Source organism: Semicossyphus pulcher, unplaced genomic scaffold, assembly GCF_022749685.1.
Source record: "Semicossyphus pulcher isolate SPU_LCO1_2020_fin unplaced genomic scaffold, fSemPul1.0.p SCAF_17, whole genome shotgun sequence".
Taxonomy (NCBI): Eukaryota; Metazoa; Chordata; class Actinopteri; order Labriformes; family Labridae; genus Semicossyphus; species Semicossyphus pulcher.
The window spans coordinates 8,629,985-8,645,257 of record NW_027211681.1 but is presented as its reverse complement, the minus strand read 5'-3'; the positions used below and the strand labels follow the sequence as shown (position 1 = coordinate 8,645,257).

Here is a 15,273-nt window from a genome sequence, read left to right as displayed (position 1 = left end):
GTCTCACCTGATTATTCCCCCGCGAAGGATTAAGAGGAAGCTCAGGAAGGGCTGAGTTGAAAAGCAGCAGGTTAGAAGTGTTAATGCAGACACAAGAAAAACTGTTAGAGACACACACACACACACACACACACACACACACACACACACACTGCCGAGAGACTATTGATTAGACTAATGGCACAAAGCAAAGCACAGGCTTAGAGGAGGTTTTGTTACGTGAAAAATGCTTCAGTTTACTGCAAAAATGTGTCTCTGTTTTCCTCACCTCTGTCGCAGGCCTCTCCTGTGTATCCGCTGTTACACTCGCAGTAAGCCTTGCCCAGGCCCGACACTCTGCATTTGCCATGTTTACAGCGAGACAGACTGCAGGGGTTAGCTGCGTCTTGGTCCTGCTCGTCACAGAGCACGCCAGCAAAACCAGGCTGGCAGCGGCAGGAGTACGAGTAGGAGTTGATTGGAAGACAGGTACCGTGGATACACCTGAGGATGAAGAGACAGGTAAGGGGAGGATGTGGACAGATATAGAAAAACCTTCAGAAAAGTCCCTTCACAAAACCTTTCACTCACTTGTTGCCGTCACAGGGGTTGTTGACCTGCTGGTCACACAGTGTTCCCGTCCAGCCCGGGTGGCAGGTGCAGGTGAAGCCTCGATGCCCTGTAGGGTGGCAGTCACCCTGCACGCAGGCGCCTCTCTGGCAGGGCTGGCAGCCTGGCTCCACCCCGTGGCCCAGCCACTGTCTGGTGGTGCTCTGTGCAGTCCCCGAGCCTGGGACCCCTGGCCCCAGCCCGGCCCCCAGGTCCTGGAGCTTCCCGTTGATGTAGAGGTTACGGAGGCAGCCGTGGAAGCTGGAGCCGTTACGTCCGCCTGAGCCGTGCTGCAGGGACGACAGACCCCCCGAGGCAGAGGCACGTTCTGGCATACCTGGAAGAAAGAGGTGGGATTCTTTTAGTACTCTTTACAAACCAAACAATGTGCCTATAGTGTCAGCTTATACTTTAAAGTTTTCTAAAAGAATCCAGATTTTACTGATAAATAAATACATTCACACACAGACACACACACTCAGGTTCTTACCTCCCAGGTAAAGCGGAGAGTCTATATTAAGTGTGGATTGTTTGCTGATGGAGGTGATGGATTTGGGGGCCCCGCCGTCGATGGACAGAGACAAAGTCTGGTCTGATGCTACCAACTCCACAGCATGGAAGCTGCCATCATTCACTGTCTCCACACTGAGAGAGAGAGAGATTTGTATCATCCATCATGTGAAAGTGGCATCACTGAGTGTTGGATGTTTCTGCTTATGTGTGCATGTACCTGTATATAGCAGATGGAGGGTAAGATCCGGTATCGTAGCTGACCCTGAGGCGTCCCCTGTACAGCTCCATGGCAATATGATCATTGTCGCCTTTATACAACAACACGCCGCTGTCCTCGTCTGTGGCAATCTGAAAACACAGGGGGAGGTTTAAGCGGCTATCTGAAGTTTGCTTTCACTCATCATTATGAATGCTTAACACACACTGTAATAGCTGTTGAATAATGACACCGTTTGTGTTTTGTTTGGTTCCCTAAAAGCCGCACTTTCACTATGTAATTCTGTCTGCCCTGTGTACGATGGATGTGCTTGGAAAGCGAAGGATCGACTTAGGCTCCACAAAGGAGGAAAACAAAAGAGCCCTGCTGATGGAGGGGGCAAAGGAAAGTAACCTTGGACTGGTGTTCACTCGATGGAGAGCGCTGTCTTGAGCCTTGAACGTTTTGAACGTAGCCACGGGTATGATGTTAAATATAACACCTCTCTGCTCACATTTACATCTCTCTCTCTCTCTCTCTCTCTCTTACTTGCTCGACCACTCAGTCACTGCGCACTTCCCGACACAAGAGGAGAGATATCGGCGTGTTCAGGTCCAGGTGGGTAAACTCAAATTCGATCTTTTAATAGAGGGAAGGTTAAGAAGTTGGCCTCTGTAGTACCTTCAACACATGGTGGTAAGCTCGATCTGTATTGAAGTATCAAATCTGTGTTGCAAAATGGTATCCTACATATATGTTATTGCGTCTATAAGCTGGCGCTGGGCATGCTGAGGGAAACATAAACTTCTAAAAGCATCATCTGTAAAGGGTTTTAAACCCTGCAATGTCTGGGTTTTTTTGGCCACTTGAGGGCAGCAGAGACAAGCTGTCATACAACACATACAAGTGTCACCTGTTAGGCTGATGAGCTCTGTTTTAGGTCTCTACTTTGAGTGACAGGGAATTATGCTAATACATTAGAGGCACAAAGTCCCCTTCCAATCCTGAAACATCTCCCTCTGAAGCTGCTAATTCTCCAAATTCACCAGCTAGTTGATAACTGTGCCTTAGGAGTTTTTATTTTCACTGAAAACACTCGTCTGCTGTGCCTGAAAACAAAGCTATTAGAGGAGGAAGAGAGACACAACACAGTGAAACTGCAGTCTGAAGCCCTCACCTGTAGACTGATGTTGGTGTCAGGTGAGAGGTGACTGGACGGAAGCTGCAGGTAGGACTCGCGGTTCACAAAGTTGACACTGACGAGCGTCTCACAGCGCTCGCCCTCGTAGCCGTGGAGACACTGGCAGCGGGGGTCTGTTCCCATGACAACGCACTGCGCCCCGTTGAGGCACTCGTGGTTGTCGCAGGGGCTGGTGCGAGGGAGGACCATGGGGGGAGAGAACTCGCAGAATAACCCGCTGAAACACACACACACACACACACATTTACACAGGTTTAATACTGCAGGTGTGATTAAAAAGGTCAGTTTAGGTTATAAATATGATGATGACACATAATTATGAGCTGCTGCGAACTAATTAAGAGTCATGACCATCAGAATATATTCAACAGAGTTAAGAATGCTATGGAAATTCCCTTTTAGAGACATCTGGAAAAGAAAATAGTTCCTCCTCCCAAAATCCTCTACCACACAATGAATGTGTACACAAGGGGGAGCCCGTACTACACCACTGACTACAAATAAATGCACATTAAGCATCGAATAAGTGTGTGAAAATAAGCAGGCAAACAGTAAAGGAAAAACAATTTTTCTTCAACCTTAAAGAAAAACAAGAGAAAGACAAGGAAAGGGAGTTTTTTTAAGAGAAGCAAACCCTACATGCACTGCAACCTTTTGTTACTGATGCTGTTGGTCAAAAGAATAGTACTTAAATACCATCTTTCACTCCCTGCTTGTATATCGATCTTACCTGTATCCCTCTGGACAGACGCAGGTGTATCCGTTGACTGCATCAATGCACTGACCTCCGTTCTGACACTTGTTCTCTTCGCAGTCGTCTTGGTCCAGCTCACAGTGCTCTCCTACATAACCTGGAGTGCACTCGCACCTAAAATGCACACAGACAGACAAGTTTGTTAAAGGTATAATAAGTAGGATTTTTCCTTGAATTTTGTCAACAACACATTCAAACTGGGCGCCTCCTCCTGGGCTCTTCGTCACCAGAAGCTCACTCTCACTCTCACTCTCTCGTGCGAGAACGCGCCCACCTGGGCTTTCATGCTAACCGTCGGTTACCGTTGCGCTAGCATGCTAACTGCCGGTTACCTTTGCGCTAGCATGCTAACCGCCGGATAGCTTGTCCAACCCGGTTTGATGCACCTAGTTTACCTATTATGTTTGTAAAAGTCTATATTTTATTTTTCTGGGAAAATCCTACTTCTTATACCTTTAATGTCGAACTTAAATTGAGCAGCAGTCTTATTAATGTTCATGGCGAAACATAAATATATCTGCTTACGTAGCAATTCCCTCTATACTGACACAAACATAAGTCAGAATACAGAAAAACAGTAGGATCCAGACATGGAAAGCACTGGCAAGTGTTAAAAACTGTAAACAGCTTACAAACGCATGCAAACACACACACACACACACACACACACACACACACACACACACACACAAAGAGGCACACATTACCCTGACCACAAAACACAAAGAGCAAAACTAAAGTGAGGTTCAGATAAAATCTGGACAGGAAACCTCAGGAGGGAGCCTGAATTACACCTCTTCTCCACATAAACACAAACAAAAACATGTGTAGACACACACACACACACACACACACACACGCACACACACGCACACACACGCACACACACACACACACACTGCTTAACTCTGCAAAAAACAGCAATTAATTTAGTGTGAGAAATGTATGTATTTAGGTCCTGCGGGAGAGAAACAAGAAAACACTGCTAACACCACCAACTGTGTATGTGTGTGTGTGTGTGTGTGTGTTGGTGTGTGTGTGTGCGTCTGCGTGAGTGTGTGTAGTCCACTCACTTGTATCCCTGAGGGGTCAAAATGCACTTGGAGTCGTGCTGACACGGGTTCAGCTCTGGGGCGCAGAAATCCAGTTTCTCTTCACATAACTCCCCTAGGAACACACACACACACAAAACACACAAGCACACAAATCAACACAAAACAACAACAAAAATAATCAATTATACGTATATAAAGAGAAATTGTAACAAAAAACACTTGAATATTTTCAAGCGTTAACTCCCTTGCAGTGTTTTTCTGCTTCTGCATCGTTGTATGACTGAGCATCAGTGTGTGTGTGTGTGTGTGTGTGTGTGTGTGTGTATGCAGCAGGCCACTGTATGTATGTGTTTATTCTTGCATGAACAGAATTGTATGCGTGTGTGCGTTCATGTTGTATGGGTGTGCACTCTGATGATGGATGACTCTCTCTTGGCCAGGATCAACACAGTGGTCTGATAAATGATTTCATCTCTGGGAATGTCATATTGCTACCGATATTCCCATGTGTATCCCGACCTTCCTGAAACTCCCAGCGAATCACTGATGAGGCATCAGGGAATAAACCAATACTCCTGACAGCACCAAGTCCACTATTGGAATAATTATATGCTCACTTGGGGATTAATGATTGTGTGTGTGTGACACGATGGTAGATATGTACGCATTGTTGTGCTTCTTTTTCAGTGGGTACTTTGCTAACTCCCTTTTTTAAAAACACTCTGATTAGCTCAATATAGTCTTATTTTTTAATGGTAATCCTTACATGTCTACTTATTAAACAGTTGTGCCTTCTGTCCCCAGTCTGTATCTAGTTTAAGAGATGTTGTTTTATTGTCTAAATGGCGTAAATGAAGAGGCAGACTCTGCCGTTAGGAGAACTGGTGAGTTGTATCTAATAGACTGTGACTGCTTGTTTTTGAATCAACTGTTGACAAGCTGAACCTTCAGTAAAACGAGTAAAGTGCCAAACGTCACTTGAGGATAAAGAAGATTTAAGGCTCAAATGTTTTATTTGTTATTGCGTTTTTGAGCAGTTCTGTGTGACTAGTGAGACAAGCCAATAAAAAGCTGGTGGTAAAAAGAGACATATTAGTTGTGAAGTGATGTATGTATGTATGTCGGATATTTAGATTGCAGGCTGAAGACCAGCCATCTCAACTTATTCTGTATTTTTCTTTTGTCAACAAATCCCATGAAAAGACCAAATTAAAATGAACAATGATTGCATCTCAGGAACAAGTGTTCTCAGTATAGCTAAAACCTAATGCGGCTTTTTTACCCTTTGATATAACATACGTATACATCCGCCCATTATCTATAGGCCTTTTTCACAGAAGACTTTTTTAGCATATTACAGTAGGACAAGCGCAGAACCATTCTTAAAGTAACTATTAACACCTGTGCTTTTCCTCCTGTTAGAAGTCCAAATGTCCGCTGTGAAAAAAGCCAATACTGCTTGTCCTGTTCAGGATCGTGGGGAGCTGGAGCCTATCCCAGCTGTCATTGGGCGAGAGGCAGAGTACACCCTGGACTGATGGCTAGTCAATCACAGGGCTGACACATAAACCCCTTGCCCATCTAAATTTAGCACGTTGACACCGGCTTTTCAGACCCGGGAAGACCCACTCATAAATGCCGATTGTGTTTGTTCCCATTGCCAGTGAAGTATTCTCCTGTCGGTCTCTTTTCTGCTGCGTCACCGTCTGACGTCACAAACGTGCCCGAACCAAGGTTAGTAAACAGTGAACAATGTACGAGCGCTGCTTGGACGGAGATGGGCAGAATTTGTAGCTGAGATGAGTCACAGAAGTTACTGACAGAGCATCGCATTGCGCCGGAAAGGGGGAGGAGATTAGCGTGCTGCCGATTGGAGCCGAGGTGATAATTACTGAATGCCGATTGTAGCCTTTCCCATTAAGCAAAAAAGCTGGGTGTTAGCAGGCGCTAGTGGGTTTTTTGACCAGTGGGAAAGCAGCTATAGAGACAGACATCCTTTTACGCTCACATTCACACCTACGGTCAATTTAGAGTCACCACTGAATCTAACGAGCATGTCTTTGTACTGTGGGAGGAAGCCGGAGTACCCGGAGGGAAACCACACCTGCACGGGGAGAATATGCAAACTCAGAAGGGCCCACTTCATCTGAACCGGTATTCAAACCAGGAACCTTCTAGCTGTGAGGCGAAAGCGCTAAGCACTGCATCACCGTGCAGCCCACCATACATATACAGTACATAAAATAACACAAACATAAAACTGTGCTTTCCCCCCTAAACCTAAGGACTATAGCTGATCCACAGACATGGTTGAAGTAAATAATTGTAGAAAATAGTCCCCACAAAATTCACTTACGTCTAAGTAAAGTTTGCTAAAAAAGTTAGTCCCTAGCTTTTGGTCGGTTCATGGGAATTTTTGACCATAACAACAATGCAGAATATCACCAAACATCTTCTTTAATGTCGAAATGTTCACCTGGGACATAATGACACAGTTAACTTTGGAAGTTAATAACATGTATGCATAAAGCAGCAAGCAAAATAACGCAAGATATTTGAGAGGACCATTGTAAAGTGGACGTTTTGAACATAAAGGACATGCACTGCTAACATGGAGCATGACAGCAAACAGCAGGATACATTTTTGGTTGGATAAAGCACAGGCAATAAAAAGGAAGGCAAGGATGGAAGGAAGGAAGGAAGGAAGGAAGAAAGGAAGGGAGAGGAAGGATAGAGTGAAGAGCAGACTGACCTCTCTCCACCTCATTGGTAGCAGCTGCAACCACGAAAAAACCAGACAGCAGATGATAGAAAGCAGAGCGAGACAGGAAAAAAGACACAGGACAGCAACACACAGAAAGAAAGAGAGAACACGGCTACAAAGGTTAGCAGTAAGAGATGATTAGCACAGTGCAAAAGCAGACACACAAGTAGCCACAGACTCGTGTTAGTTAGAACATCAGATCATTTATTTTGATATTTTTACATTAAGGCCGTGCGTTAGTTGACAACCCTATTTATTTCTGTGTTCAAGAGACCCTTTAGAAGTTTGTGTGCGGTACGTTTAATTCTCAAGTTTTTTGCAACTTGGATCGAACAAAACAAAAGATGGCTGTGTCCATAAAAACAGCAAGGTAGATGTTATCGACATCTCCTCAGGTGCATTTTGAGGCCCAAGTATTTTAATGCGTGCTGCTAACAGTGGGGGAAACTAAATAGTGAACAGATTTTTGCATAAATCAATTCAGTTTTAAATTCTGGGTCAATTTTGAATAAATTCAGCAACTAGGGCACCGCTTCTTGTTCTAAATCATTTGATTTTATGACTGTATTTTGCAGTTGCTACCACACTGATTCTTCTTCATGGAAACAGCAGCCGAGGCTCATGGGAACTGTAGTCTAATGAGCCACCTGCCATGCCAAACTGACGGAACATTTTTTCAGAAACAAAAAGTGAAATAATTAAAACTGGTTGCCGTAACATAAACCTTTAGGATTGTTACATTATCTGGCAGAGTGCTGTGTTTCTGTTTAAAGTACCCAGTGAGCACCAACCGGGAGTTTAACATTGAAATTTGCTTGAAATCAGGTCTGAGCGTCGACCTAATTTCAACCTTTTTTCAACTGGCTGAAATACGGTTATGACATCAACGTGTCAGAAACACATTTTTGTTTCATAATTTTGATCATTTCTATATTTTAGCGTTGAAAGGGTGACGAAAGTGATGATGGGCTGTGTGATGTTAACAAGAAGGTTCAGAGACATCATAAAGGGAGCGCTTTGAAACCATGAAGAAAAAAGAAGACTGAGCATGCCCAGGTACTTAGGCTGTGCATCTCTGGCTACGAAGGCAGAACGGCCCCTTGATGCTGATGTAGTTGATTTTTACCTAAAGGGAGTATTTCTGATATGCAAGTTCAGTGGCTGAAGTGCTGGACTTCCATGTAGCTCTGGTGAGACAGATTTCCGACCTCTTTGGGAACACATTTTTCGTTGGGCACTGTGATGCACAGCTCACTTACAATCATTTTATGAGATGTACAAACGTGTGATTAATCTTTTGTCAGAAGCAGATTTCCTGTTGATGGTCTGAACATAAACGTTTAATCAACATCTTCAAATAGTCGGTGAAAAAACATCTTTTCAACGGGGGCCATAGTCGTCTTTTAAACGCCTTAAACTGAAAAATGCTCGCTGGTTAATACTCACTAAATCTTTCAAGGAAAAATAAGAATTATATTCAAAGCTGTTCCTGCTTTGAATGTGTGTTACCTGTGTATTCTGGCGAGCACATGCACGTGTAGTTGTTGATCCCATCTACGCAGGTGGAGTTGTTCTCGCAGTCGTTGTCTTCACAGTCGTCGATGTTGATCTCACACGTGTCGCCTTCAAAGCCCTCTGGACACACACACCTGAGATCACATGGAGCCACACAGATACACAACCCGTAAGAAGGCATTAAGGGATACAGTCGTGTAGGACGCATACGAAAAAATGGTCCGCAACACTTGATGATAAAGACACACACACACACACACACTACCCATGCATGCAGCTTATATCAGCAGCGTCAGCTCCATCTGCATATCCCCAGTAGAGACGCGAGCGTACCTCAACTCTGTGACTGCTACTCAGGTTTATTACTGCGTACACACACACACACACACACACACACACACACACACACACACACACACACACAGGCAGAGTGGTATATTACGGGCCTAATAAAGAGCTCTTATGCGGCACACACTCAGGTGGATTAATATCTCATTACACAGTCAACGACAGCTCTTCACCATGAATATTCTAACCTCTTATGCTTGAGAAGGACAAGAAAGTGTCCGAAGATGAAAATACAGACGTGAAGAAGAAGACTAAGATGAAAAAGTGACAGAAGAGACAGAGAGAGAGAGGAAAGAAAGAGACAGGAGAGACTGGGCTGGTCTAATTGTCTGTGTGGGAGGTGAAATCTGCTGGGAGCGTGCAGACGGGCCTTAGCTCCCCTCCTGTTAATACTAAACAACATAATGAAGAGAAGGTGATTCTCACAGCAGGGCCGAGGACAGAGCTGGTCCCCCGAGCTCTTTACCTCCTGCACACTCATTTCCACCTGTCATTAGCAGCATTATTGGTGGAACGATCTCCTGAGGGGCGGCAGATCACATCCTTTAATCACAGGTTCATTGGGTTTATTCTAATTGATATCTGGTGTCTGGCCACAGGTGACTGTTGTTCCCCACATGTCTGCGTTTTTACACAAGCTCTGTGTGCCCATGTGAACATGAACAAAAATCCTTATTTTTTTATGACCTTGTGTTTATGTTTTGTAGCTGTGGTGATCATGCAGATCAGTTACGATCACTGAAGAGTACTTTGGCACACACATAATTTATAGTCACTTCAACAAAGGTGTTTCAACTAACTGGTTTAATCATGTTTTTTGTTTAACGCCATGTTGTATGGAAGACTTTTCAACTTTACAGCTCCCTGATCGCAGCCTTTAAAGAACACTAAGAAGACACTTAAAGAGCTGCCGCCGAGGCAATTAAAATGTTAAAGGTGCACTCCAGCAATTAAGCATTACACTTCCATTATGTTGGGTGACTCACAAAACAAAGATTTAAGAAAAGAAAGGTCAAAGCTGATGAAACTCAACTTTAGTCTCATTTAACATTGTTTAAGCTGCAAAATGTGTGGCTCCTACAATACCCACAATATAAGTCATTAGTCTGTCATGCTTCTCACACTGCTGCTCTGTGCAGGCCCTCATAAAGCCTCTGCCTGCCCTTTAAGAAACCCCGCCCCTACAAGCTGTGATGTCACAAAGTGCAGCGTGTAGAAAAAACTGTGTAAAACCCGGCGTTCACAGCAGCCTGCAGACTGAGCTGAGAAGCCTGGGGATTACTCCAACATACTTTTACCTACAGATTTGAAACTTCACCCACGTTTAGTCTGAACATCCAACATTGTAACATTATATATATGTCTTAAAATGTGAAACAGCATAATGCCCCCTCTTTAATAACATCATCAGGGTTACCTGTCTGACTGCAAAACCCTCTCTCCAAAGCCACAGATGACAGCAAGTTTTTGAGAGTTTAGTAGACAACTGATAAGTCACCGGAATTTCCTTAAACATATCTCATATAGGAGTAATAGCCTAGTAAACGGAGATCCAAGTGTTAAATAGTTAATAAAGCGCATTTTACATATCTCATGTAGGCATAATAGTCAACACTAACTGGTAGAAAAAATATAATAGATTCTCACCAAAAGTTGCTTCCTTCTCCTTCCTTCAGGTGGCAGGTGCCTCCATTCTGGCACGGGTTACTGATACAGGCATGAATGGGCTCCTCACAGTTTTGTCCCTGCATGCAAACACAAACACACGCATAGATGTAGTGCTTGTAAACCACAACTTCTTATAACGGCCCTGTATTTGCAACTTGTTTGTTGATTTTGTAATCCCCCTCATCAAAAATCTGCACATATGTGTTCATCTGGCTCATCTAGAGAAATGACCATCGGACCATGTGTGTGTGTGTGTGTGTGTGTGTGTGTGTGTGTGTGTTTGTACCTTAAATCCATAGGGGCAGTTGCAGCGGTAGTAGTTCACCGGGTCGTTGGAGCAGGTGCCGTCATTCTTGCAGGGGCTGGACAGGCAGGGTTCACACTTTGCCTGGATGCTAATATCTACTGGACCTGTGTGATGCAAACACACCAACACACACACACACACACACACAAAACATACACAACAGGAAGATCATAAGCTTTATATATTGTACAGTTAGGATACATAGGTTGACATACACTTTGACAGCTGTACATTATCAGGGTCCTGCATAAGTCTTGCATCCTCAGGGGTCAAATTTTTGCACTGCAGAAGAAGTTGGTGGTTTTTCCACCTACTATGTATTTCTAATGTTTTACTTTGAATGATAAATAAGTATACTATTTTGATTATGAAATATTGGTTTTTTGTGATGGAAAAAAATATTCAGTTTGATGAATAAACGTGTGAAAAAGAACATTATCAAAAGTTTTATGGATGTTTGAAGAAGGGGTTGCTGATATGAAACTGGTTACAAACGAGTAATATGCAAGATTATCTTTGCAGGACCATGACTCATACAGAGGACTCTCATATTCCCAAATCATGACAGATCATCATCGAACATCATTCCTAACAGTTGGGGAAACACAACGCTGGTCAGAACACGAGGGCTGAGGGGGAAGAAGAGCGGTTCAGCTCAAAGCACGAGGAAAGCTGGGCTGGGAGCGTGTCGAGGAGCCGGGGAAGAAGGGCACTAAGGAGGAAGTACTGGGATATGATTGACTACTTTACCTGGCACCAGAAAACCACAAGGCCCCGGGACTTCTACAGTGCGTCAGTTAGGTTAGGTTAAAAATAGGTTTTAGTCATGTGTTCAGAGTTAATGAGATATAATGAGGTTTAAAGTGAGGGTCAACAGTCAGCAGCATTTTGCAGTTATATGAGGAACAGCTCACAGGCAAATTTAAGAAATTTAGAGTTGTTACATTAATTTAAATACTTACATTTTGTTGCTATCAAATGAAAACTGTTTATTTTGGTTTTAAGAAAACCACATTTAGAAAATACATCGTTTTCATTGGACAGCAATTCTATTAATGGCAACTTGTGGTCTCCTCTAGGAGTCCTCATCAAGCGTGTGTATATTTGATAGCAATAAATCCCAATGGTCTGCTCGTGTGCAAAATATGTGCAAGCTTTTGCTTTTGGACATCTAATACTAGATGTACTGTACTGTGTATCTGCCGGCATGTGCACATATTCCTTTGCTTCTACTACTAGTGCTAGTACTGTATGCATGTGCCAGCGTATGATTACCTGTGCATGTGAACTTCTTGGACGGCGTGGTGAGCAGCAGTTTGTCGGTCATGTCACCGGGGCCGGTACAGCGAGCAATGCCGGGCTCCTTGTAGCCGCTCTTCACCCAGTCTGACAGCCACTGCATGTGGCAGTCACAGTACAGAGGGTTTGCACCAAGAGCCCTGAGAGAGAGAGAGAGGAGAGTGAGAACAATGTGCAGTCACGATAATGGGATACACAGGAAAAGTCAGCTCTTTAACCTCAGAGTCATTGTTTACAGAGCCAAAACAAAAGAAAATGTGTCGCAGTGTTAATACTCTCAGACTTAGTTGTACATCACTGTCACATTAAGTGTGAACCTGTGGTTTATGAGAGTGAGAAAAGAGTGGAGATTGAAAGCATCCATCTCATTCCAGTTGCAGTTTTTGTAGTGGTAAAAACTTCTTCTTGTCCGAAAGAGTCTGTTACTAATGGAAGCAGAGAACATAAGTGCTTGCAATTCATTTATAAGGCCCTTATCATAAGATCACATGCCAATTATTTCTTTATCCAAGCTTGTTTTCGGAACGAAAAAGCTTATTTCTGTAGATAAATATGAATCACAAGCGAACATCTCTTGTTTCTTAAAATCACAGGATAATCAAGGAGAAGTCAAACGTCTGTGTATGGTTCATCTGATCACACCTGATTTCAGCCTTCACGATCACACGACTGTTACGGAGAATTCATGAGTGAAAAGGGATCTAAGTAATAATGTGTGACCAATAATGGGTTCTCCCTGATTTGTCAGTTTTTAGCTTAAAAGATCAGTTGCTCCAGCTGGCGAGATGTCGGCGAATAATAAGAGAATAACAACAAGCTATTTATTATCGTTTACTGGAAATAAAGCTTATTTTCTCAAGATAACAAAAAACACTGCAAGCACGGCCCTTCTAGGCTTCCGTAGTTGCTGCTGTACTTCAGTAAAACAATTTTTTCCCTTGTTTTTTAGCTCAATAACAATCTCATTGCTGCTCCAATGTTTATAAAACTTCCTTAAAGAACAGATCTGAATGACGTACAGAATAATTCCCAGGCTCATAGTTCTGCTTTCCGTACAGATTATTTTAGACTAGCAATCTGCAGTGCGATAAAACTAGAAAAAGCAGCAGCTTTTCACAGGCGCTGTCCATGGTGCTGATCCTAGAGAGGATTCCCACCAGCAGGTAACCCATTATTAGCGTAATCCTTTACTTCTATCTATCTCTAGTGTGCATCGGATATAACCTCAGTGCCGTCTGCTTAATTTTCACTTAGCATGCAAAAAGAAAACATCAGTAAGAAGAGAAAGTAATAGTTCTTTAGTGTGTCACATCGATTATTCGGTTCCTAGTTACATCAGTTTATCATTCTTGACAAGAGTCTCCTGTGTTATATTTTGCATGTCTGACTATTGATTCAAGGCGGCAGGACATTAAGAATTTCTTTGCAGTCTTTGCACTGAAGTCCTCACCATGCCTGAGTGGGTGTTTTGTGCTGTAAAACCTTTTTAGCGGTCCATCAATCAAGCAGATTTCTCTTAAATCCAATATTTAACAAAGAAACTACAAAAACAGTTTGGCTGTTTTTGCCACAAAGAGCCAAGTACAGCTCAGAGGAGGAAGAGACTCTTTACAGCAAATACACTACTTCGATTTTAATAGTAAATGTTTGGATCTATTTCCAATAGAATATAAATAAAAACTAAGAGGAATATTCAGGGTACAGATGCTCAGAATCCAAACAGAGGAGAGCAGGAGAAAGAAGGACACATTCATGGACGAGCCTCAGCAAACAGGCAGCGAGAGAAGACTGTATTATCATGATAATCATTTCCTTATTTTGCAATTCTATAAAGGTAAAGACGTAGACGCTTCCATCCGAGAGAGAGCCGTGAACAGTGATGCTTTTCTGTTACTCACAGGTGGGAGAGCGACGACAGGTCTTTGAAGGCTCCCTCTGGTATCACTGATATGTCGTTACCATGGAGAGATCTAAGAAAGGGCGAGCGAAGGAGGAAGAAAGAGAAATGTTATAAGTCTGCATCGGCCTGACTTAAGATGTCACTATAAATGTGTCGCTGTGCGACAGACACTCACAGCAGACGCAGAGACTTGAGTCCATCGAACGCCCTCACCGGGATGCAGCGCAGGCGGTTGTAGCTCAGGATTCTTTATGTGAAACACAATAAACATGTTGGCATGGAAACTAATGCAGATATGTGTTCAATACATCTTCATATGCAGCATTTCAGAGCACAACACCTTTATTACAACATTCTACTGAGGGAAACAGTCGAGCAAACGATCGCACAAACGCATCCATCCATACAACTTATTAAAGCCTTTCCTGAATAAAGAATCAGATTGATGCATAAATGTGCTGTTTTCCAGACTGTCTCACACCAGTCCATCTTCAGCTTCTCACAGTTTCGTCTTGTTTGATTCAGCTATTTTGTGTTATAAATGTTTAATGTGGTTTTTTTTGGCAGTGGTTTGTGTGAGGTCAGCATTTTCTTGTAGTTTCGCCCCTGTGGTGACAATATATTCAACTGCTTCGGGCTGCATATTAAGCTGCTTTAAGAATAAATATAATGGTTGTTTTTTTAGCTTATTAGTGCCCTCACAAAAAGAACACCTACTGTACGGTGGGCCACACGGGACAATATTCATGTGAGACTACATTTTAACTCCACAAAAATATGCACAACAAAAGAAACATTTTATTCCTGCTTTTTCTTTTGTCAAGGGCATCTTCCCTCTGAGCCTTTACACAAACTTTCTCTCCCGCCCACACACACACATTTTCACACACACTCATTGCAAAGGGACTGATGTAAAGCCAGACTCACAGGGTAAGCAGCTCGGACATGTTACTGAGGCTGTGGTTGGACAACGTGCTGATCTGGTTGTTACTCAAATCGCTGAAAAGGAAACATAGCAGAAACATAAAACACACACTCACAGGCAGTGCTGTCAACACATGCGTAAACAAAACCCACAAAGACAGACGCAGACTATTTGCAGTGTTACATATTCCTCTGTGCTCTGCAGTGCTCGGGCTGTCACGCCCACATCAGGGCCAAACGA

General features: G+C 43.2%; 1 protein-coding gene across 1 annotated transcript in view; it reads right to left on the bottom strand.

Annotated features, from left to right (window-relative positions):
• The window catches only part of slit2 (slit homolog 2 (Drosophila)), a 90,037-nt gene that overhangs the window by 2,751 nt on the left and 72,013 nt on the right, over positions 1-15,273 (bottom strand). The window contains exons 23-36 of the mRNA XM_069665664.1: positions 15,036-15,107; positions 14,284-14,355; positions 14,107-14,178; positions 12,185-12,348; positions 10,889-11,013; positions 10,582-10,679; positions 8,581-8,720; positions 4,326-4,419; positions 3,229-3,366; positions 2,475-2,715; positions 1,319-1,449; positions 1,079-1,233; positions 571-925; positions 269-483 (exon numbers count right to left, since the gene is read on the bottom strand). Of these exons, the coding sequence (XP_069521765.1) occupies positions 269-483; positions 571-925; positions 1,079-1,233; positions 1,319-1,449; positions 2,475-2,715; positions 3,229-3,366; positions 4,326-4,419; positions 8,581-8,720; positions 10,582-10,679; positions 10,889-11,013; positions 12,185-12,348; positions 14,107-14,178; positions 14,284-14,355; positions 15,036-15,107 (2,072 nt within the window). The remainder of the gene's footprint in view (positions 1-268; positions 484-570; positions 926-1,078; positions 1,234-1,318; positions 1,450-2,474; positions 2,716-3,228; positions 3,367-4,325; positions 4,420-8,580; positions 8,721-10,581; positions 10,680-10,888; positions 11,014-12,184; positions 12,349-14,106; positions 14,179-14,283; positions 14,356-15,035; positions 15,108-15,273) is intronic.